General features: G+C 39.3%; 1 protein-coding gene across 7 annotated transcripts in view; it reads left to right on the top strand.

The window, feature by feature from the left end:
- tox2 (TOX high mobility group box family member 2) overlaps positions 1-23,877 on the top strand; it is a 159,965-nt gene that overhangs the window by 33,685 nt on the left and 102,403 nt on the right. For 4 of the 7 annotated variants that reach the window (XM_017705234.2, XM_017705233.2, XM_037535132.1 and 1 more), the window contains exon 2: positions 22,383-22,472. The exons of the other annotated variants lie outside the window; for them this stretch is intronic. In XM_017705234.2, the coding sequence (XP_017560723.1) occupies positions 22,383-22,472 (90 nt within the window). The remainder of the gene's footprint in view (positions 1-22,382; positions 22,473-23,877) is intronic. 7 annotated transcript variants of the gene reach the window in all.

The following is a 23,877-nucleotide window of genomic DNA, read 5'->3' as shown; positions in this document are numbered from 1 at the left end:
AGGTGAACAATGAAACATTCGCGTGTCACTGGAGATTTATACCTAATGCCGTTTTTCTCCCACACAGATTAATCCTGCTCGCAGACTGCAGATTTCTCATTAGGCAGCTATTTCAGTCTAGCTGTCAGTCTTTCTCAGTTAGCCAGATAACTTAAGCCAAGAGTCAAGTCTGTCCAATAAAAGAAGAGGTGGGGGGTCATTCATATGGACAGCCTTCACTTTGTATACTAAAAGGAATACTCCAGCAATTTAATCTGTATTTTTCATACCATCAGTTATTAGGAACAATATTGTGATCCAAAACCTTGTATCTCCATTTTTGTCCTACGTCAGTTATAATTGCAACTTATAATATTTTGTGTGGTTATATATACCAAAACAATCATAATCCATTCATATGTGACCATTTTCCCTAATCTCTTTATATATAAATGTGTTGGTTTTTGTGACATCACAAAAAGAGTATATTCAGAATGGTCTGTTTTTGCAGCTTCATTTCCATATATGAGCTGCATGGACTGGTCAGTGTTTCCTGCTGCTTACTACAAAAATTAGAAAGCTGTCCATGATAAGATTGTGATAAAGTCAATGTGAGTCAGAAATCACAATGCATTTTCTTTCTAAGTGAAACATGAGATCATAGAGGCTCGCTGAGCTAGCTCGGGGTGATGGGGTGGTGTTAGGGGGGAGTTAAAACAGTTGATGTTATTGGTTGAGAATTTTGTCCTTTAAGTGGTGTGAAATGATAAATTGTGCTCATAATGACCAGAAACATTAACACTAACAGGGTCAGTTTTGATTTCAGATTGACTTTAAGCAATTTCCTTGAGTGCCATCATAATCATATTTCTCATCTTCTCACAGCTCTGTGAACATACAGCATGTTATAAAGGCAACACTCCTCATAGCAGGAGCATCTGGAGGCAGTAGAGAGCATTGCTGCTCAAGGTTGATGTTGAGTCGTGCGAAAGCCGGGAAACAAACTCTTATCAGTTTTCATCCTGGAGAGGCTCGGCTGATAAGAGGTTGAGGAGAGGGGAGCCATCGGCAAAGCTTAAGGTAGAGAGAGCGAGTTGACATGAAAATAATGGACAGGAGAAAATACAGAAAATGCAGCTTCATACAGAAAATGCAGCCACGTCTTCCTCGTCTCTTGGCTCTGTTTCAGATGGCATGACAGTAGATAATTGCACACATTACTATATGGCACTGACAGCGCACCACTTAAAGAAATAGTCTGACAAAAAACAAGCATACACAATTTTCCCCTTGTCCCAAACACAAAGACATGTTTGGTATCTGAAGTTTGTGTCTTTGCTTGGAAGCTATAGCCCTTGCATTAGCAAACTGCTTAAATCATCGCCCTTCGAGTTGTTAAAGGGGAATTCCACTGATTTTTCCACTGAAACTCAGTTTGAAGTGAAATGCTCATTGTAGAGAATACAGAGTCGAAGTGGTGATGATAGGAACAAGAAGTCTGATACACTCCTAAACTCGCTCTTACAGAAAGTTATTACATGAAATGGTTATGAATACATGGCCTGATGCTGAGATATTGTTTTAGGAAAAATGCTTCAGGCCAAAAAGCTGTTAGTGGGAGAGATATACATGCAGATTTCAGATTTCACCATTTTACATTTATCAACATTACATATGAAAGCTCAGAAGACATATATAGGTTCACTGGTGGTTTTGGACAGTAAATAAAATGGCTATGTTTGTGTTGAAGACATCATGACCCTTGGTTCCTATCGGCACCACTGTAAAAAGTCTGAAAGACTTTGTTTACATTTTAATGATTGCATTATAAAGGAATTTCATAAAATTTATAAAATATTAAAAATGGGTGGATATCCCCTTTATGTAATCTAAATTTGTCTTTCTTATGTAGTTTCAGACACTGTATGAGATATTGTTATGCATAGCTGCATAGTGCATGCACACTGTATAGCTAAACATTTTGAAATTTTGAATTTGTACTTTTGCCATGTTTCTCTCTCTCTCTCTCTCTACATATATATATATATATATATATATATATATATATATATATATATATATATATATATATATATATATATAGATTTTTAGCCAGACTTTCCCTTTAACAATGAGCCCACTTTTTCCATCTAAGGCCAGAAAATTGTGTCTTTTTGCTTGACCTCAGACTTTGAATCAATACTATAACCCACTGAATCCTGACACGTATCACGTAGCATCCTAGATGCTGCAGAGGAATATTGAAAATATGTTGTTATTTGGGTCCATATGGCTGGTGTGATGGGAATCTTCATCCATCTGGCTTTAATGAGTTAGTGTGTATGCAGTTGGCCCACAGTCGTGTGAGTACAGTAGGAGCATCAGTGTTTTTGTGATTACAGTGAGCTGATGAGGAGCTAATAGATAATAGTAGGATGGTACGTCCTGCCTTCGCTTATGGCCCTCAAAAGCCGCAGGATCTGTTTGGACATCTGTCTTCTTCTCTTCTAGCTTTGGCTACTTCTTCCACCCTCTATCCCTCGCTCTTCCCTCTCTCTATCTCTCTGTCACTATCTACTTACTCTATTTTTCTCTCATTTTTTTATTTACTGTAAAATCAGCAGTCTCTGTTTATGCCCTCCATCATTCCATTAGCCTTGTATTTTTCTCTCTCTCTCCCTCTCTCTCTCTTCTCACTCCGTTTCTCGCCCTCTCCCCATAGGCCCAGTGGCATGCCATTACTGGGCTAATGAGAGCTGTCCACAGCCAGAGAGAGAGAGCACGACCGACACACACTAACCAGCAGTGACACTCTCATTATACAGCTGGCACCCGCCGAGCGAGGGACTCCCTCTCTCTCTCTCTCTCTCTCTCTCTTCCCTCTTCACATCCTCTCCTCCAGCGTCCTTTTCTTTCCTTCCCTCCTCTCACTGCTCTGTCCTTCTCTTCTGCCTGTGGAATTTCTTTCATGAACTTGAAAACTGCTGTCATGATTTGTAAATCACAGTCAGAGATGACATCACATGAAGTCCAGAGGCTTAGAGTGGCTCAAGAGGTCCAGTATGTTTCATAAAAGGAAGGTGAAGCCTAGTTATGACTTGCATATCTCTGCTGTCATAAAAACAACTAAAGTGTTTTTTTGGGGGAGGGTTTTTGCATTAAAAGTGGGCATTGTGTAGACCAACAGAAATTTTGGAAAGGGAACAACGTTATAGTATGGGTGTTAAAAGAGTTAAAGGCCTCATATCATGGAAAATAAAACTGACCACACTGATTTATAAATAACAATTTAATATAGCCTATTGTTCAACTTTCAAAATGGACAGTTGACTCCCCAGTTCATACAGTCTGTATATGGAAACTAAGCTTTAAAACCCTTTTTTGTGATGTCACAAAAACCATTCACATATCTCCCCAATTCAGCCTACTTAGACTGCTTTTTATATAAGTTGCAGTACATAATAGCCATTCAGAACACAGGTTATTTGACACATCACCAGAGGTCACATCAACCTTAAAGGCACAGTAATAAAAACAGTTCATGTAACATGAATTATGGCTGGTTTTGGTACATAAAACCAAAATAAAATGCAAGAAAACGCAATATGGGCCCTTTAAACCTGATCGTGGACTAGATTTTTCATTAGAAAACTATTCAGGTCTAGGATGGCTTTACACAAGGCCAAATTTGAAGGGGTTCAGAATGTTACTTATTTACAAAGATTAAGCATGTGCATTCTGACTAATTTTGAGAATATTAAAGGATCTGCAAGAGTTAGCGAGCAGATATTCAGTTTGACGCTGTGTTTTCTCACTGATTTCATGTGACACAGCGTAACAAATGGTAGTGATGCTGTGTCACGTATATGTTCGTATTTACGTATTCAAATACTGATTCAGACATTTGAGATTGGACCTGATGCAGGCGAATCAGATATCAGCTATATTACACTCTATTTCTGTTCCTTTCTTGTTTTTCATGTTCTACTTTCGCCTCTGTCATAAGGGTGATGTGAACAGGTTTTATCCACACCCTGCGGCAGTGAGACACATTTTCAGATGTTAACGATGAAATCTAAATGTCTGCAGTGTGGAACTGTTTCACAGTGAAAAATGAAAGCTTGAAATATCTGCCTCAGCTGAGTTTGAATGAGCTACGTTATGTCTAAACACTGACAGGTAGAGTCAGTGAGTTAGTGGCTATTGCACTCAAATTGAGTCTGCTTTCTTGCCCTTGGTGTTTCTGGTCTGTGCCATAAGCCTCCAGGGGAAAACAGGAAAAATTAGCAAGCTCAAACATTCCTACATAAACAATAGGGCAGATCTTGGCATTAAGACAGAGTTGGTGGTGGTTTCTGCATGTGAGATTAATGGCTCGCTTTTGCATATGCTAAACCTGAATGAAGCCTGGTGCTTTTGAATTGATGCCATCTAAAGTACACTTGAGCGTGCAGGCACCTGATGTGCTTATGGCACGTCACAGGAAACAAGGGCACTCACATGCACACGCACACAGAAGGGCACAAACATGCACTGATAAAGACAAATACATTGTGGTGTTACATGCTGTGTGTGTGTGTGTGTGTGTGTGTGTGTGTGTGTTTGGTAGGGACTTCCCCCTCTGCGGTCTGAAAGGTAAACACAACATTACCGGCTAATTGAGCTGCCAGATATTCCCGGCCAATCAGCACGCGGGACGGTTGCCGCGGTGAGCAAACAGGGAAGGAGGGAGCAGTAAACGAGCGCAGGGAAGGATATGGAGGGAAAACAATGGGGCCTGGGCAGTGAGCCAGCGAAACAAGCAGAAACGGATGCCATATTGCTGTAGCTTATCGCTGGTGTGAAGGGGATACTTGCCAGGCAGGAGTAATGTGCGTATTCTGATATTCAGGACTGCTTTCCTTTTGACTTTCCTCCAAGGCCAAATGACTCGGCCTTGTCCAAGCAGTCCAGTGGTGCCCGAATCACGGTGTTCTCCTACTAGGGCTGTCAACAGTACCAACGAAGCAATATATTGATTATTTTGATGATGGAGTAATCAAAGTCAAAAAGGCCAAACAATGAAAATTGGCTTAACTGAACTGAAGCAAGCCGTGTACAGCCTTTCAAAGTATGGTCCAAAAGTCTGAGACCACACTGGAAATCTGGAATGTTTAATTTAAACCTAGCAAAACAGCAGAAATTTAGGCAATTCTGAAAGCTTTAAAACAAAGAAAAGCAAAATGAAGAAGGCAATATTCTGCACTATTTCTAGGTAACTATGCAAACTTAAACATATCGTATCTGTGACATTGAACATGTTAAGACTTTTGTACAATGCATTTTTTTGAGTCTTATCTCTTCCATTGAAGTATGTGTTCAGACTTGTAGAGTTTGGGAAGGGGGGCATACTGTATCATGTTTACATTCAACATTGTACATGCATGTATGTATGCATGTATGTATGTATGTATATATAAACACAAAATATATATATACAAACAAAACATTGTACCATTTTTATTGTTTTTCATTTTTTGATATAATTTGAAAATGCCTGTTGCCCTTTGTATGGTGTGTAAATTTAATGATGAATGGACCATAAGAAACTGTCAAAAAGGTCTGGTTTCATTGACTTACATAAAAGATAAGGTGCATTTTTTCCTTCTGCTGTGCAGTTACCATTTTGGAGATACAATGTTTTGTTCTGACAATAGCAATATATATATATATGGGGGGGGGTTATAAATGGTGTGCCCATTGTGCTCTGTTTGTTACTGTAATAGAGAGGAGTAAGATATTTTAAAATATGCATTGTCATCATGCAACTTTCTAATCATTGTTCATCAAGAAAGTTTTTTCAGTCAATCATCTTTTTTAATTATTAATTGCTGAGTTATTGTGACAGCCCTACTAGAAGGAACAAACTTGGAACAAAACAAAAAAAGGCAACAAAGCCCCTAAAGCTCATTTGTTACTGTTTTACCTACGGCTCACGCTTGCCCAGTACCCTTTGGAACAGGGCCATGTCGATCTAATGACAGGTTTATGTAGCATGTATGGCAGGTGTAGGGACCTGGTTTCAGTTTTAACTGTGTAAACACACACACACACACGATCACTGTTTGCTGTGTGTTGTCAGTGATGCGAGACAGCTGGCTGGGTTGTATTACCTGAAACGTAAGTCCTCTTATGTTGTATCATTTACACCCATCTAGCATTAATGGAGTGTGTGTGTGTGTGTGTGTGTGTGTGTGTGTGTGTGTGTGTGTGTGTGTGTGTAAAACAGTCCGTTCAGATCAGTAGAATAGACATGCATGCTTAAGTCTTCACCAATGAATGGAATCTAAGGCATTGCCCCGTTGCCCCCCTCACTCCATCTCTGGCAGATAAAGACCCTCTTATAGTATCTGCATTGTGCTAACACACATGCACACCATTCCTGAAAACTGTGTGTGTGTATGTGAGTGTGTGGTGGTGGTGTGGATTCTGTTTATGTGATGGAAATGGAATAAACATCTTCACTGCAAAAAATGATACTGTGGCAAATGGAATTGTCTTAAAACAAGCTAGTGTATCTATTTTTGTCATTGTTGTCATAATTCCAGCCAATTTCTTGACATTTTTAAACATTTAAATCATTTTATCTATTGAAATTGTTCAGAAATATATGAATACATTAGCTTATTATGTTGGCGTTGTTTCCTTATTTTATTTAGTGTTTGTAAGCTTTGTCTTTACCCTTCCTGGCAATTTCTTTCAGAAGCATATTCATCACTGTTTTAACCAAAACATATTACCGTAAGCCCAAAAATGTATTAATGATGGCTGTGGTATTAGTAAGTTAGTAAGTTTTATTTATAAAGCACTCTTAAAACAACTTGCATTGACCAAAGTGCTGCACATCAAATCAGTCCACACATAAACAACACAATATATAGGAAATTTTAACATAAATTATGAAATGAGTTACATAAACTAGGGAGAAAGTTTTAAAATAAATAAATAAATAAAAGGAGATAAAATACAGATAAGATGATGAGTAAAAAAGATAGAAAACACAGACTTAAACATGTAGAATTACCACAGCCCCTCACTATTCAAAGGCGAGTTTGTATAAGTATGTTTTTAGACTTGATTTGAATGTAACATTAACTAGGTAGCATTAGCTAAAAACTGAATACACACACACACACACACACACACACACACCCACTCACACACACACCCTGAAGCAAGACAAGTGATGTAAGTGAAAGATGTTAAAAATGGCACAGTATTTAAACCATGACAAATAACCAAATACACAATCATCTTATTTGCTGTAGTTTTGGTTGTTGAATGACAGCCAAAGCTGGGTGTCCTCAGTCACTCATCTACCCGCTGTGGCTCTGAGAGACGGAGATGAGCCGAGACTTTTTAACTGGTTTGACTGATTCCTGTAAAATAGGAACAGCCACACATGTATACAATTATAGCATAAAACACTGAAATAACTCACTGAGTCATCAAACCTAAACAAGACTGATGTTTGCTTATTGAAGTTATTTCACTTGCGATTGAACTTGGATCCCTAAGTTAGTATTGGAATATGAACTTGGCCATACACTCAGTAAACTAGCTAAATCTTTCACTGCTGTCTAAGTAAGCAAAAATCCAGTCTTATCTAACTTTCTTTTGGACATCCATCATAAAAAAGGGAGTACATATGTGTAAATGTTTATTGCAAATTGAAAACTGGATTTTTTTTAATGAAAAAAAGACAAATTTGTGATATTTTGACCAGGTTTATGTCAAAGGCATGATGATATTGGAATCATTTTGGTATCGTTATTTGTTTAGATTTGATGTCTCAAACTGATTTTTGGTGATATGTTTATTGTACTGTGGAAAAGTAAATCGTATGACTTACTGCATGAATTATCTTCATTTTATTCCTTTAACTGTATGTATGACAGAAATAAGTGTTACGTTTCTTTCTAATGCTGAAACAGGCATTGTCCCAATTTCTGCATTATGTAAATGTTAATGTATCCGCATTGGCAGTTGCATATATGAAAAATGTTGGATATCGGACTCAATCTACAGTTCCCTTTTCGGTACATCCCTAATTTTAAGGCTTTTTTTAACTGGATGGAGTGGCTGATATATTCAGCAAGTTAAAGAGGCCTTATGCGCTCCTGAGTGACGCAACCATCTAAGCGTTAGCCCTATCATCAGGAGATCACGAGTTCAGTCCCTTGTGATGTTACAGCCATTCGTAGCCAGGAGTCCAAGGGAGCACAATTGGCCTCGCTCTCTCTGGGTGGGTAGGATGGCCCCCCTTCTCCCCCATCACTCAACACGATACTAGTCGGTGCAGGCGTCTGTTAGCTGATGTAACAGATCTGGCGGGTGGTGCTTTCCTCTGAGTGCGTTCGGCTGCGTGAGCGGCAATTCATAAAGAAGCAGTGGCTGGTTTCACAAGCCTTGGAGGAAGCCTGTGCTAGCCTTCACCCTCCTAGCATTGGTAGTATCGTGTGATTGGAGGAGTCCTAAGTAGCGGGTGGAATTGGAAATAACTAAATTGAGGAGAAAAATCGGGTAAAAGGCCTTATGCATGGGCCTTATTAATCGAGGCCTTATGCGTGCTTTTTCATTAAGTTATTAATTAGTTTATTTACAATAAATATGTCTCTTATGCCTTGAAATAAAACAGCTCCTATATCATAACCTCCAAACTGGAAACTTAATAAGAGCAGGATGACAGTTCTTAACTATCATTTTGGACCATGTCCGTTGGTCAGTTAGTCATGAGACATGTAAAGGCTGGTGTTGTTAAAAGGTGTAAAGAAAAAATGAATTGCAAGGTTTTGACATGACAGTGACACTACACTGTACAGTGTAAATATTGTAACAAGCCGTACTGAGTGCGCTCTCCATATTCTCAGTTCCGGAGCAGGTATCCAAAAGCGCAAATATGAGGCATTTTGAGCGCGTCTTTTGTCGTTTGCACAGACCACAGAGCCTTAGCAGGCACTTTCAGTATTGCACAGGCAGTTTATCATTTATATCATTGTGGTGTGAAGTGCTGACATTCAACAACAAAAGAAAATGTGAATCATCTCCTCAGTGCGGCTGCACAATGTTCCCTCACCATTCTAAACGGCGGAGCTGTTCGGTATTGGCAGCTGAGAGAGATCGCTTATTGTTAGAGCTGGAGGACGGGGTCTGGTCAGTGTCCTCCGGTGCCGTTAAGGTCAGCGGCGAAGCTTCAGAAAGTCCAGTAAGTGTCATGCACAATACCAAGATGCAGGGAGATTGTGAGGATACAGTAAGCCATTGGTCTTAGCTTATGTAATAGCATTACTCATAGGGTAAACATAGGCCTGCCAGGGTTTTTTACACGACTCTCTATGGAGCTGTTCAAGTTTATTTCTAGAGAAATAACTCAGGTACCACACACACATGCACACACACACACACACACACTGAGGCAGGGTTATTTGTCTGTGTGCTGGTTAAAGTCTGTTGCCTGTCTGTTCACAAGCTCATCACTTATGATTACGGAGGCAGAACAGTTTTATGAAGTTTATGAAAACATTTCAGCTCCTCATTATTAAACACTTACACTTGCGTGGAGTCATCAGCGCTGCTTTAAACATATGATAATTTAATCGTTTTAGTGTGCTTCATAAACTAGAACTATTAAGAACTTGTTGATGGTGCTGTGCTGAAATGAATAATAATATTGCAACACTGAAATGGAGTCACGTACACATGCACATGTACATGCACATACACATACACAGGGGTGGGAAAATGACCGTATTATTATTATTAGGGACGCGCTATGATTGTGATGTCATCTTTTTTCAAGTAGGAATTAATTATCATATTTTTTTCTTATTGCTGCCGTCAGACCAAAACCTTGTATCTCCATTTTTGTTTTTCAATTTTTGATATCATTTGAAAACACCTACTGTCCTTTGTATTGTATGTCAATGTCAAGATGAATGAACCAAAAGGAGTGGCCCACAACTACTTGGAAAAATGTCTGATTCCATTGGCTTACATTCAAAGTCAAGTATGTTTTTGAAACAAGGTTTTGGCCAGACAGCAGTGATATGGTGGATATCATTAGCACTTAAAGAACATTGACCAACTGTGTGTTTCATTAAAAGAGCATCATTAGTTCTGTAGGTTTGGTGAGCATCTTGAAGGCAGATATAACTCAGCTCTATTGCTAACTAGGTCTACTACTCAAGCTAATGTTAGCTTGTTCCAGATTTATCTGACAAATAGCATGTTGGCATGACGTCCACTGAGGAGAAGACAATGAGTTCTCATCAGCATCCAAGATGATACTGGTTAGCTCTGTTAACTCAATGAAAAATATTTTTAAGCATGCTATCAGTTCTTACAGTTTTTAGTGGTCTACATCATTTGAGTACAGTTATTCTTTATTATGTATACATTAACTTACATTAAAATTTAAGAATGTTTTTGGGTTCTATAAAGTTACTATTGGCGAAAATGATTTGTACAGTGACAGCATGCGCAGTTTTGGGATTCATGACTGCTTTTTACGTTGATGAGTGTACTGCAGTCCTTCTGTGTGTGTTTCTGTGTTTAGATGTCTCCAATAGTTTCAGTGCATGTTGATCTCTCTGTCAGCATGGACTGCAATATGCAGTGTCGTCCAACATGAGACATCTGCTGTGGAAAATACACCCCATGAGATCATCACACACACAACACAGATCATAAGGTCCGGTACACAGGCTAAAACTGCAGCTAGGGCTGTCGCCAGGCTAATTCCAACGGCTACAACCATAAATGTCTGACATTTCAGAACATGCATTACAACTTGGACTCATAGAATGCACATTTTATCTATTTATGATTTACAGCTACTTTTTATGAGATGCTCCTCTGCCATGTGGATTAAAGTCATAAATAATGTAGTCAAACATAAAATCCCTGGAATTCTTTCCTTCACTGAGAAAAACAGTACTACGCCGGTTGCACATGCATAAAATATATTGCATCATAATTGCTGTCTTTCAGTTTATTTACTTTTGCAATTATTGTATTATATTTTATTCATGTGCAACTGATGTACATATTGAAATCAAGGAAATCTACTGTTTTTGTCATTTGAAGTGTGCAGTGCATTTCAGTGCAGTTTCGTCCTAAATTACAGGTTCAACTGTTCGCAGTAGAACTGGAATCCTGTATGATAAACAACTGTATTTGAATTGTCAGAACTTCAGAAAGAAAAAAAAAACTTCCTCTTAGTTTTTATTTTTCATTGCGGTATGACTATGGCTGATTGTATTGCATCTGCATTTTGGCAGAAAGAAATTTGGACTGCTTTTCTCAGGCAGCATGAGTGTGATTCAGGCAGGGAACAGATGGTTGTAAGTAGATTGCGTTAACGTTTTGGGAAACACTTTCCTTCTTTTGTGTGCCATGAGTCATGCAAATGGTAGATTATTTTAATGCGGTGTACATGTTATTACTGTGGAGGCAATAATCCCCAAAGAAAGGAACAGAAAGCAGGGTTGAACTGAAGAAAGCTCCCTCCGCAGTTCAATTTGACTTGTGACTGCAGAGAAACGCAGTTGGGCTGGCAGCGTTTTATAACGTATTTAAACTTTTCTGGAATATGATGTTTGTATAACCTAATGACGTCAGAGCGCCACACACATTCGCCTGTTTCTCGGATTGGGTACTTCAGTGCTGCACAAACTGATTTAAGTGCAAGTAGTGCATTCACACTGGGATATGAAACAAGTCATAGTGTAGAGTGCAAGACAGATGATGTACTAGAATCACTGAGGAATGTGCACATTGCACACTGTTTGCACTCAGAGGCTACAGGCTGTCACACGGAGTGGAAGGGGCGAAGTCATTAGGGGAAGTTGCTGATTAAAATGCAATGAAACTTCATGTTAGTTGACACACTTTTCATGTTATTTGGTTTAACACAGTGAGGTACCTTGAGCTAGATGAGTGTTTTTTCTTAATGATAGTTGTGGGGTGGTGAGAGGGGCAGGTGCAACATATTTTTGGTTATTGTGTAAATTATTATATAGTTATTAGGTAAATTCCCTGAAGGTGAACAAGAATTCAAGAGCTTAAGGGGTTAAAATTGATGGTTTAGGCTATTCTTGCAGTATTTGTTTTGAGCCACTGCTGCCCTGTACAAATCTAAGGACTGTTTAGTGAAGTAGATGGAAGTGGAAGAATACAGTGGAAGTATATAGCATGTTGAATTGTGACAGACGGCTTGGGTTGTATTTAATTCAAATGTGTACATCATGTCCAAATCAATTGTAACACATTACTGAACGGCAGCATTTGTAAGGCTACGTGGCACCTCCATAAGCCTGACTGACATGAGTGACATATCCCTAAACATTAGTTGTCATTAAGACTGCTTTTTTCCATTTTGATGGAAGTAATGTGAATTAAGTACGTTTGCTGTTATTTTTCTTTTACCCAAATTTCTTCCCAATTTAGTCATTGCCCAGCTCTATCCCCCATCACACAATGCTACCAAGCTGGAAAGGTTAGCATGTGCTTCCTCTGAGTCATGTAAAGTGGCACAGCATGTTTACAAATGCAGCAGCAATGCACAGCTCAACATGTCAAATGCATATATTTTTATTAGATTATTGAAGTTGGATTTGCTGACTGGCCGCCAGTGCATCAGCATTAGCTCACTCATAAGGAAGGTATTATGCTGGCTACCATTTAAGGAAGGCTGATTAATATTTGTCACTTTTCTGATGCAAGGCAGCTTACAAATATAGCCCTACATGCAATAGCATGTACTTAAAATTTCATAAATGTAGTTCAATAAAGTTCAATAAATAGTAAAATCTATTTACATTCACTTGGATTGAATTTTTTTTTCCTTCTCCTATATAGTTGCTTTTTGAGATAGGATGTTTTGTTTTGACAGTGACAAAGTGTTATGTGTGCTATAAATGTCCCATTTCTTTCAAGGATTTTTATTGCCACATTCCTTAACTGGATGGTTAATAGGATTTTTTTCACATGGTGTTGGCAGTGCCACATTTGGTCACTTCATTTCAGTCCAAGAAATCTGAAAGTTAAACCAGTGATGTTAGAGTTTGACCCCTGCCCTATCACCACCCCCCCTCCCCCTCATATGTATATACATGGGTCTGCTGTACTGCAAAAGAGAAAGCCACCAGTTGCTTTGCCAGTGATATGATATGACATGATTCATGCATGATGTAACTGGCTTATTTTGTCTTATTTGTGTAATGAGCTCAAGAAGAGCTGAACCAAGCAGGATTCTTTAACAAACACATGTGCACTCACACACACACACACACACACACACACAGAATGTCATATTACGTTCTCCCAAATACGCTGTCGCTGCATGTTGTACATAGGCATTCACACCTGAGACATAAAAATCACTCACACACACGCATACACATTCGCACACACTAACAAACAGCAAAAAAAAGAAAATGGGCAGAAAACCACATCAGCCAAAAAAAAGTCAGCCAAATGACCACAGATATTAGCTGGACGGTCTCCAAAGAGCATGTTATTTTTTTCCCCCTTGCCCTGTGGGAATAGACTCTGCTGTTCTGAACTGTGCTGGGCCTGCACTTGGAATACTGAATCATTCAGCAAGAGAGAGAAAGACAGAGCGAGAGAGAGAGACAGATGGGGAGCGGTCTAAAGAGCTTTCAGTCAAATCACTCAGTCACTATATATCATTACTAGCAAGCTAAACATTACCAGCATTCTAAGAACTGTGAGCTCTTGGAAATTTATTGCATGTTTGCGGATGTACGCAGGTGTAGAGGACAAACAGTTACCTGGTTACCTTTCTGGAGGACAACGCTGATACTTCAGGATGACAACATTACATGCGATCTCTCAGACAACATATGCAGGTTCACTCGTCATTTTGGATAGTAGATAAATAGCTATATTTGTGTTGTAGACATCAAACACCCTGAATCCCATCACTACCACTGTAAAGAAATCTAAGTTAGCAATTTTCTCTATTATGAACCATTTCACATTAAACCACTCTGAATGACATTGTTTACATCTCAATTTAAATTATGCAGGTATTTTGAAGAATAACTTTTAAGGCCGACTGTTCAGTAACTAGTACGAAACTAATGTGTAAGCTATGAAGTTGTTAGTGTAAGGAACCGAAGTGTGCACTTTTAGGGGTTAAGTAGGTTTTAAAGTGCTAGTCAGTTGTTGAGAGGAAGTTGGGGTGTATGTGTGATGCTGGTAGAGTGATAGCTGTTTTGTGTTAACTTTATGCTCCTGTCCTAACAGAGTGTAAACAACTACATCCAGGCCACTGCTCTTTTATGGATATGTAACCCAGGGTTACTGGTTCGTTTCTATAGCAACGCCTGACGGCAACACATTTGTGGATCCAAACACTAAGTGCAATGACCTGTGCTTGTGTGTATATGTGTTTGTGTGTGTGTGTGTGTGTGTGTGTGTGTAGTGGTGATGTTGAGTGGGGGGGTGAGGGGGCTCTTTAGAAACAGAAGTATTGAATTGCAGGTGCACTGTTCAGTAACGACACCCCACCCCCACCCCCCCCGCCCAAACCCAGCTCCCTCGTTCTCTGTGTTATCCTAATTAGAACCCCCTGTTACACACTCACACACACACACACACACACACACATACACACAAAGCAGCTGAAATACTATTTTCTCCATTTGCATAATGAGGATTCACTGAGCCTGGGAAAAGCTGGCACTGAAGAGAGAGAGAGAGGGAGAGAGAGAGAGCAAGAGAGATGTTTGAGAGAGAGAAAAAGAGAGGACAGAGAAAAAGAGAGATGTGAGAGAGAGAAGAGAGAGAGAGAGAGAGAGAGAGAGAAGAGAGAGAGAATGAGAGAAGACTTTCAGTTACAGATGCTTTGGATAATGCTTTACTACCACCTCACCAGACTTTGTTTTCTCCATTTTGTTTTTCCCATACATTGCTGACGTAGGTGTCAGTTTTATGTGTCCAGACTGAGTCATTGTTCCGGTGATAAAGGTGTGACTCTTCATACACTGACAGAAGCACACAAGTCATCACATTGAGCAACGAACACACGCCCACACACAGTTCACATACAGCCACAATTTATACCTACTGAACATAACAGGCATCAGAAATGAAATAATTTCAATATTTGAAAGCTTTGATTATTAGAACATTGTGTGCTTGATTATTAAAAAGCACCTTTTTAGGTACAAAGTACCTTTTTAGGCCTTTGAGGACACAAACACTGTCACTGTATATATACCATCATCACTGCCTTTTCTTAGGGAACATATTTCTTTTGTGCCGACTCTTATATTTTAAGAGGTTAAGAAAATATATACATTTGTATTTTTCAATAGAAAAGTAAAGGTAATCACCCTTTAAAACTCTTATAAGGTACGCAGTTATATGTGTCATATCTCTGAGGGTACATTGATGTTGTTTGTACTCTGGGTGGACTAAAATCTACCTACTATTTTTGTGACAGTGTACCATCTGTTGTAAACACGCCTACTCATACTCATCAAAAGTGCCATAGAGTGAGATTTTCCAGTTTAAATACAGGAAAACCCCCTTCTCATGATGTAAAACTAGAAGCACCTCGGGGCAGATTTTTGGGGGCGGGCTGTTCAAAATGTTTCTTTTTTCTGTCAGCTAACTGGGAAATACAGAGCGAAGCCAGATAGCTAATGTTACTACTAGGAAGCCAAATATTATACCTGTATTTATTAGCCTCTACATTAGTGTCTATGGCAGCAGTCTGGAGAGGGAGTCCCAATTGTTGTGTGATATATTTGTGTAATGCATGCTGGGAATTGTAGTGAGAGAACACTGCTGATTGATCTAGAACTCTTTCAAACTGAGATCCTTCCCCTTCAAGCTGGGCTGTGCCAGAAAGTTTATACAGTGTATATATATATATATATATATTCATATATATATATATATATATATATATATATATATATATATATACAGAAATATAACTTGAAAAATCACACCAGAAAGCCTTTTAAATACCTGAAACACAACACTGACTTGCAAAAGGGGTGAAGGAACATGTATATTTCAGCTCTTTGCTCTTTCTTTCAGTATGCGTCTGTACAAAGCATACGGTCATGCTGTACTGCTGCTGTTTATATTTCTACAGGGCAAGCTCATTTGTTAGCCTTTACCAAGGCTTTAAAGTGTTTGGCTTGGCTCCACACACAGTTAACAAAGGTGCTAGTTCCTTAGACCGTTAAAAACTCTCAGACGCAGAGTTAGGTAAAGAGATCATACAAGCACATGCACGTACAAGCCCACACTTTAACACTACATACTCTATGTACCCTATGTGCAGTATTACAGCTATATCTGATATCACTAAGTGCATCTTGTCCTCGAAGCATCCCTCCAGCCAGGCCTCTGAATATAGAATAATTCCACTGGCCTCAATGGCTTTCAGACCATAATTGCAACTTAATCTCTGGCCCAGTGCAATTTGCATGGTAATAATATCCAATATTCAAAATGTAATAATGCTCTTGTGGTCGAGGCCTTGCATTTGCATCCGAACTCCAGCAGCTGCTGCTCCACTGCTGCTCTCTTTGATGCAGATGTTCTCTCTCGCTCGCTCTCTTTCTCCCCCCCCCTCTCTCTTTCTCTCTCTCTTTTTATCGCTTTCACTTTTATATATGTTCTTAATGCTATAGCTTTCTCTTATATTTTTATTTTGCCTGGAATGATTATTAAATAATATTATGCCCCCTCTGGGTATGTACGAGTGTCCGCAGGGTGTTACCTCGTAGAGTTCCGCAGTAGATGGATGAGCTCATTGACGGAGAGAGCTGGGCTTAGGCTATTTTAGGCATATTTGCATGGAGAAGCTAACAGATGGAGCAGTGCAATTTAAACTCTGAAATCAGCGTGATTGGTCGATGTGTGGATGTAACACAGGAGGTTTTGTATAGTAGTGAAGGGTTGTGATTGGTTGTGTGGTCAATTTGTATGTTTTACTCGCACAGGTGATAAATGTATCAATCATATCTTTCCAACACACTTTCACCCCAATGTGTCCGTTTGTGTCCGTTCTTTTAGCTGTGGCTTTAGTGAAACTTCTGAATGTTAATCGCTGTTTTAACTCCATGTGGTCTACATGAAAACTAGATATTTCAGTAGTGCATATTTGGGGTGTAACGATGTATTCAGGCCACAGTTAAATTCGATTCATGATACAGAGTCCTCACTTTGGTATTCTCATGATATTTCTCACAAACAACATTTGAAAGAAGAAAAGGATTATTATAGTCATGTTGTAGCACAACTTACTAACAACAGTAGGGTTGGGAGGAAGTAGGAGAGCTGGGCTGGGAGGTTGGTTGGTCCTGCTCATTTGGTGTTTATACAGTGTACTTAGGCATTAGACAGCATAACTAGCTAAATTTCCATTCTCCACGATGTGTGGTCACATTGCCACGATGCAAACTGTCAGTTTTGAGCTGCTATATCAGAATGTCACTAAGCATTGTTACACCTCTAGTGGTTAAGTGAACAGTCACATTTAAAAATGGGCAAAAATGCATTGTGTAGTTAAAAAAACAGCCATTGTAGCAATCTTGAAGCCTGCCCATTTTTGTGAACAATGGTACGCTACAAATCAGAAAAATTTTTGGAGACTCAGAAAACACTAGGGATGCTTGATTGGAATTGGCCGAGATTTTCATTTTCATTGATCGGATTAATTATTAGTTATTTTTAATTATATCAAATTTATTATTTTATTTTGGCTAATCTGTGTTGCATTTAAATGACTCTTTGTGCTAAATCGCCAGTCGCCTCATATGTCAATGTAGTACATCACTTAATTCATGTCATTTGACTAGGCAATTTTTCATTTTCTTACATGTTTAGTATAGTGTAGTGGGTAGCACCTCTGCCTTTTATGCTGTAGACTGAGGTTCAACCCCTGCCTGGGTAAGCGCCCTACACTATACCAATAAGAGTCCTTGGGCAAGACTCCCAACACTACATTTTCCTACCTGTGTACAATGATCGAATTGTAAGTTGCTCTGGATAAGAGCATCTGCCAAATGCCATAAATGTAAATGTCCTAGCGGTAAATGTCAGATGCCAGAGGAATTTCTGGTTAATAACTAATAATAATAAACACGTAAATTGCAGGTTTAATAGTTTATTCGATGCTCTGTACTTTCATCCAGCTGTCAAAATGAATTTCAACATGCAACTGAAAGTTGTAAAGAAAACAAAAAGGTGACAACTTCAGGGAGGCCAAAGGTCCAAAACAACAAAGTACTTCTTTCACTGACCCACATGTACGTGTAGGCCAGCAAATCGCAACTAACAAAAATTGGTCTGTCGACTGGCAGGCAGCCAGGGAAACGGAATTGTCCGAGGCCGAAAAAAAACCAAAAACGCTTCATATTGACTAATACCAAAAGCCTTTATAGCCACAGCCAACAGGAACAACCAAACACATGCCGGTAAAAGCGGGACGTCAGTCATGCAGTAGTGCCAACCTGAAAACACTCCAGCCCAGAGGGAGAGACTGACACAACCAGACGTAGACCTGAACAATTTAAGAATTAAAAATGCTAGTTTAGCTCTTTAAAGATCAAATAATGTTAATCATGCTGCAAATCTATTAGAAAGTGCTGGAAATGTGCTGGTGTGTTTCAATTAGCCCACATAGTGTAAGCCAGTCAAAAAAAGGCTAATAAAATCAGCCACCAGCCAGTTTGACCGAAAGGAAATCAGAACTGGCCATAAATTTCATGATTGGTGCAGCCCTAAAAACCTCATAAGATGGTCAGTTTGAGGCAAGTGTGTGATGACTTGTAGGCATGCATCTGGCACAGTGCTAAACAAAGGCTATAAGCTTCCATGACTTACAGCGTTGTAGCACCAGTGCAAAACTAAAGAAGCAGACTCCAAACACTAAACATGTATTGACCAGAAATTGTGTGTATAATTGTGTTAATTTCTTTAAAGTATCTTATCTTAAACAGCATCATTATAGCATAAAATGCCTGTAAATTGTGGACTTTAGCCATATAAACTGGAAGAAAACTTTATTGGAAAAGGGGAAAAACTGTGTAACTCTGATTTCTTGTTATCTATGATTACACTCTGGTTTATTGTATGATTACACTATGATTTAAGCACCAGGTAAACTCCACTTTCAACACCCCACACAGGAATTCACAATCACCTAATCTAACTGCTCCTCACTGCCTGTTTGAAACCTCCAGCTTTTCAGGTGGGTGGGTGTGAACGAGCTGTTGTGCACCTAGCACTTACAGTAAATGCCATGGCCTTACTGACACGTGCAGTGGTTAACAGGAGCGCTGAAGGTGCAGAAAAAACCCTTACAGGCCTAAGTTTAGAAACGTGAAAGATAAAGAAAAAGAAAGACAGAAAGAAACAGAAAGAAAGAGTCCCATCAGTCAAAAGTACAGTCGCAGCGGCCGACCTGCTCCACCACATCTGACACACTAGCACTGTCACTGTTCTAATAACAGCAGTTTGGAAGTACTTGTTAGTACAGTTACATTCAGACTCCACATTCTTCTCAGATCGATGTACAGATTTAGAAAGTCAGAGAACAAATGCGTGTGCGGTTTGGTTTTTATCATTTTCATGTCAGCACAGGAAGTGTAGGACATCTCAGGGTGAGGGTATTTTAAAGGGGCATTCCAACGCTTATCAGCATATTGATTATTTTCACAGTGAGGCATAGTTATCACACTGTCTGTGGTTCGTAATCATGTCCTAATAAGATCCATATCGGCTAAATTTCTTGTCAGAAATACTCAGGGGACAAAAATGAGATCAGCCATGGGATTTTTTATGTCTTAGCTGTGAAATCCCTTCTATTTTGTAGAATCATGTCTGTAATCGACTTGATGATAAAGACAGGTAGCTTGAACTTTTGAAGGAGTAACTCAACAAAAAATCTCATTTACACAACTTTCCCCTTTCCCTAAATGTCGTTGATCAGCCAGGACTTGTTTGCGTCTTTTAAACTGAAGCTACATGCTTTTATAGCTAGGAGGCAATGGAAGCTTATATGCGCCTTAGAGCTTTTTATATTTGAGGTAAAGGGAAGTTTGCGTAAATCAGATTAACTGCTTTTTTTAAAGAGGTTGTGCCCAAACCTTTTATCTTGCCCAAGAGCAATGTTTGTGTTGGGCCGAGAATTGAGTTTTTATTGATGTATTTTATATGTTTATGTATTATTTTGTTACTAAATACTTCAAAATATAATTTTGAAAAAAATAAAAAAATAAGGATTCAACAAGTACATTGAATAAATATATGTTCTCCTATTGGATGAACCTTCTAGTGTTACAAATCAAATCTCCTCATGGGCCGACTTGCCAACTTTGGCAGCACAGGTTTAAATCTTTAAGGATTGTTCGGGGAGCGGGAGATGGACACGGCAAGAAACGTCTACAGCTTTTTTTTTAAAGGAATGTTTTACATGTTAATTCTGATGATTCAGCTGCAGTGCATTTGTAATGAGAGCAAAAGAGAGAGAAGGAGAGAGCCTGCAGTACTGGGGCAAGCTCGAGGCTCTAATTAGAAGTGGCCAGAAGCATCTGTTAATCTTTACACTACAGTTTCTCTGTAGCTGGCCTAATGAAAGAGAGAACTACAAGTTGTATGAGCTGAAATGTCTCTATGCAGTGTGTGTGTGTGTGTGTGTGTGTTTGGCACAATGTGCTGTGTGAATCATTAGATGCTGGACTGCTCTGGCTCCGAAGCCAGCTTGCCAACCCTCCCGCCGCTAGTGTTTTCCCAAGCCCTCGTCACACACGGCGCGGCGTGGAGGGGATTCCTCACCGCAGGGCTCAACACTGTTTGATCCCATCACTCCTGCCGTGCTTAGAGGCGGAATCCTTCACACGCTCATAGACTCCGTGTTTCAGAGCTGGTGAAGAATTTTTTACTTTAAGATGCAAAATGTATCACCGACCTGGCCTATAACTCACTCACTCATTCATCCACTCACTCGCTCAATCACTCACTCACTCAGGCAGGAATGCAAGTTCAGTAGGTGCTTTTAAATCTGGATTAAAAGCGTGTTTGTTCAGGCTAGCATGTGGCTCATGTGTGAGGGCTCTTTTTACATTTATAGTTTGTATTTGTGATGTTATTTAATTTAGACCAAAATATTTTATCTTCCAAAAGTTTTGCCATGTAACTAAAATTGAAAGTGCTATAGAAAACAATTATTATTATTATTACATTTACATATCCTTCACAAGGGGATGCTGCTGACAGCTTTTGTGTGTTTCATTGAAAGAGAGGAAACTGCCACCCTGCCATCATTCATAAGCAGTTTCACATTTAGCTGCTTCAGGGCTGCTCTGTAAGGCTTAAGTTTACTTACCTGATTGCTAGATAGCTAGCTAATCATGAAAGCTAATTATTATTTCTAAGTGATTTTTCATCCCTGTTACCAAGTGCTACTAATGGATGTTATGATGTCAACATATTGTGGCTGGTGTAACCTCCCTGAAATGGAGAGAGGAGAGAGGGAAAAACATTTCTTAATGTTGAAATAAGTTACTTTGACAAGATTGTATTCAAAGTTATTTTGGGCCATTTCATTTTAGGCCATTTCTATAGAATGACCAAACAGAAGTCCTGGCCTATTTCTTTACAATGGCCCAATGTAAATAACCCACATGTTAATAAAGTGCAACTGCTGTTTTTGAATGATCTAACAAAATGGGATTATGAGGTTTTGATATGCCAGTGATGATAAGAAACATGGTTATACATTATTCAAGATGTTAGTGTATGCGTGTCTGATGCAACATTATGCCCTGAAAATAGAGGTCCAGAATTCTTGCTGTCTGTCTGGATCTCACACCCGCAGGATCACTCAAATGCATGCATGTTCGCAGAAGCAAACAGCATGTATGTGAAGTAAAAAAGGCCTGGAAACGTACTAAACATGCCCTAAATTGGAACATAGGAACATTAGTGCAGGATGTATTTAATGCTGTTGCCGTTGCAATATGACAGTGACTGCTTAGCCTCCTGATATCGGAAACTTTCACTCACCATAATGAAAATAAACTTATGGAAATGACCACGGGCAAAAAAGCACCAGGGGTGCATTGCATGAACGACGCTGTGTGTCCTTGATTCCTCAAATAAAAGTAATTTCTAGCGCTGTCAATGGCCATGACACTGAATTGTCGTCCCTGTTGTCGTCCTCTTTTTCTTTCTGTCTCTCTCTCTCTTTCTCTCTGTGCTCCTTGTCCGCCCTCTCTTGTTCTTTTTTCTGTCTGTGCTATCACACTTTACCTCTCCCTACACCTCTCTCTCTCTCTCTCTCTCTCTGTTTCTCTCTCTCTCCTCTACAGAACAGATACAGTGTAGGAGATCGTGCTAGGCTGTACAGCGGTTTGCCCGTGAGGCCCAACCCTGACGGGAAAAGACTGCCCTCTTCAGGGGTGAGACCCTCCATCTCTCTCTCTTTCTTTCTGTCTTTCTTTTTTCTGTCTCTATCTCTCCCTCTTCATCCCCTTCCCCTCTCTAGCACCCCCTGTAGTCAGTAGGTCGTTTTCTCATAGCGGTTTTGCGGTTAGAAAGCTGCCAGGCAGAAGAGTCATGTGATTGACTGACAGCCAGCGCGAGTCACCATGACCAGCAGCATCCCCGTGGAGTCACACTTTACACCCACGATAGCCTCCTCAAGCCTCACACACAGAGCTTGAGTCAGAGGGAGAGCCCGTGAGAATCTCCTAAATACAAACTGCCTCTGAGGGAGGGCTTTCTGCGTACCATACCTCAGTGCTTCTCAGGCCTGGTCCTGCAGCACACCCATCCTGCACGTTTCCATCTAATCCAACCGATCAGCTAATAGACGAATCCATACCTGTAAAATCTAGTGACTATTGCAAGGCTGGCAAAAGTTTCATTTGAAAAATTGTGGCATGTTCATTTTTTCCCCCCAAAATAGATTAATTTAGAGTGTGTTATTCATTTCACATGATATTTATTTTGTACATTTCTGAAAGGTCACGTTGTTATGACAGATCTGGTGATTTTTTTTTTTTGTGGGTGGGTGTGTGTGTGTATGTGTGTGTGTTACAGAACTAATGGTATTTTGATGGCAAAGTTTCCAAGCTGACTAGTTTCCATAAGCTACAACATTATCCAACTCAGCAGCAGAGCTTTTTAAACTAACCGCTGTAATCATAATAAACTTCACAGTTGTGTAAGTTTGAACACCTCCCGTCTAAAGACATATTCTGTTGATTTTTTTTTTGTGAAAATAAGTAACACAGTAACATATAATGTAAAATATAATATAAAAGCCACATTTTATGTTTTATTTTTTACAACATGTTTAATTTAGCAGATAAACAGCAATTGTACATCTCTGTAGAGGATATGTTCACTTTTTACACTTAGATATTCAACAGAGCATATTTCGTCCAACCTTGTAACGACTGCTACTAAGGAACGCAGTTGAGGGCAGAGCATGGATAGGTCAGTTAACAAGCCCTTCTTGTGTTGAACTGGGAATGTTATGGTTCTTTCCGTCTTCATCAGCTCATAAAGATGGAAAATTGTCGCATTGAGCTGCAAATCATTTGTCGTTGGATGACGATCAACATCAGTTTATTGACAGTTTGACAAATTAACAAAGCATATATCCTCTGGAATGTTCGCTGCAAAAAAGTGATGTATTATGGGATGTTTACTAATAGGAATGCCTGTTTTCAATTCTTTACGAACATTTTAATGTAAACATTGCATCAGTGATACGTTTATATTGGTTTAATGTTTACCAGCTTTATCTACTTTGTTTGAATTAGTATTGGAGAATGTACTGACTGCTAATACATCACA

This window comes from Pygocentrus nattereri, chromosome 26 (assembly GCF_015220715.1).
Source record: "Pygocentrus nattereri isolate fPygNat1 chromosome 26, fPygNat1.pri, whole genome shotgun sequence".
NCBI classification, from domain to species: Eukaryota; Metazoa; Chordata; class Actinopteri; order Characiformes; family Serrasalmidae; genus Pygocentrus; species Pygocentrus nattereri.
The sequence above is the reverse complement of the archived record's forward strand: the minus strand, read 5'-3'. Positions and strand labels throughout refer to the sequence as shown.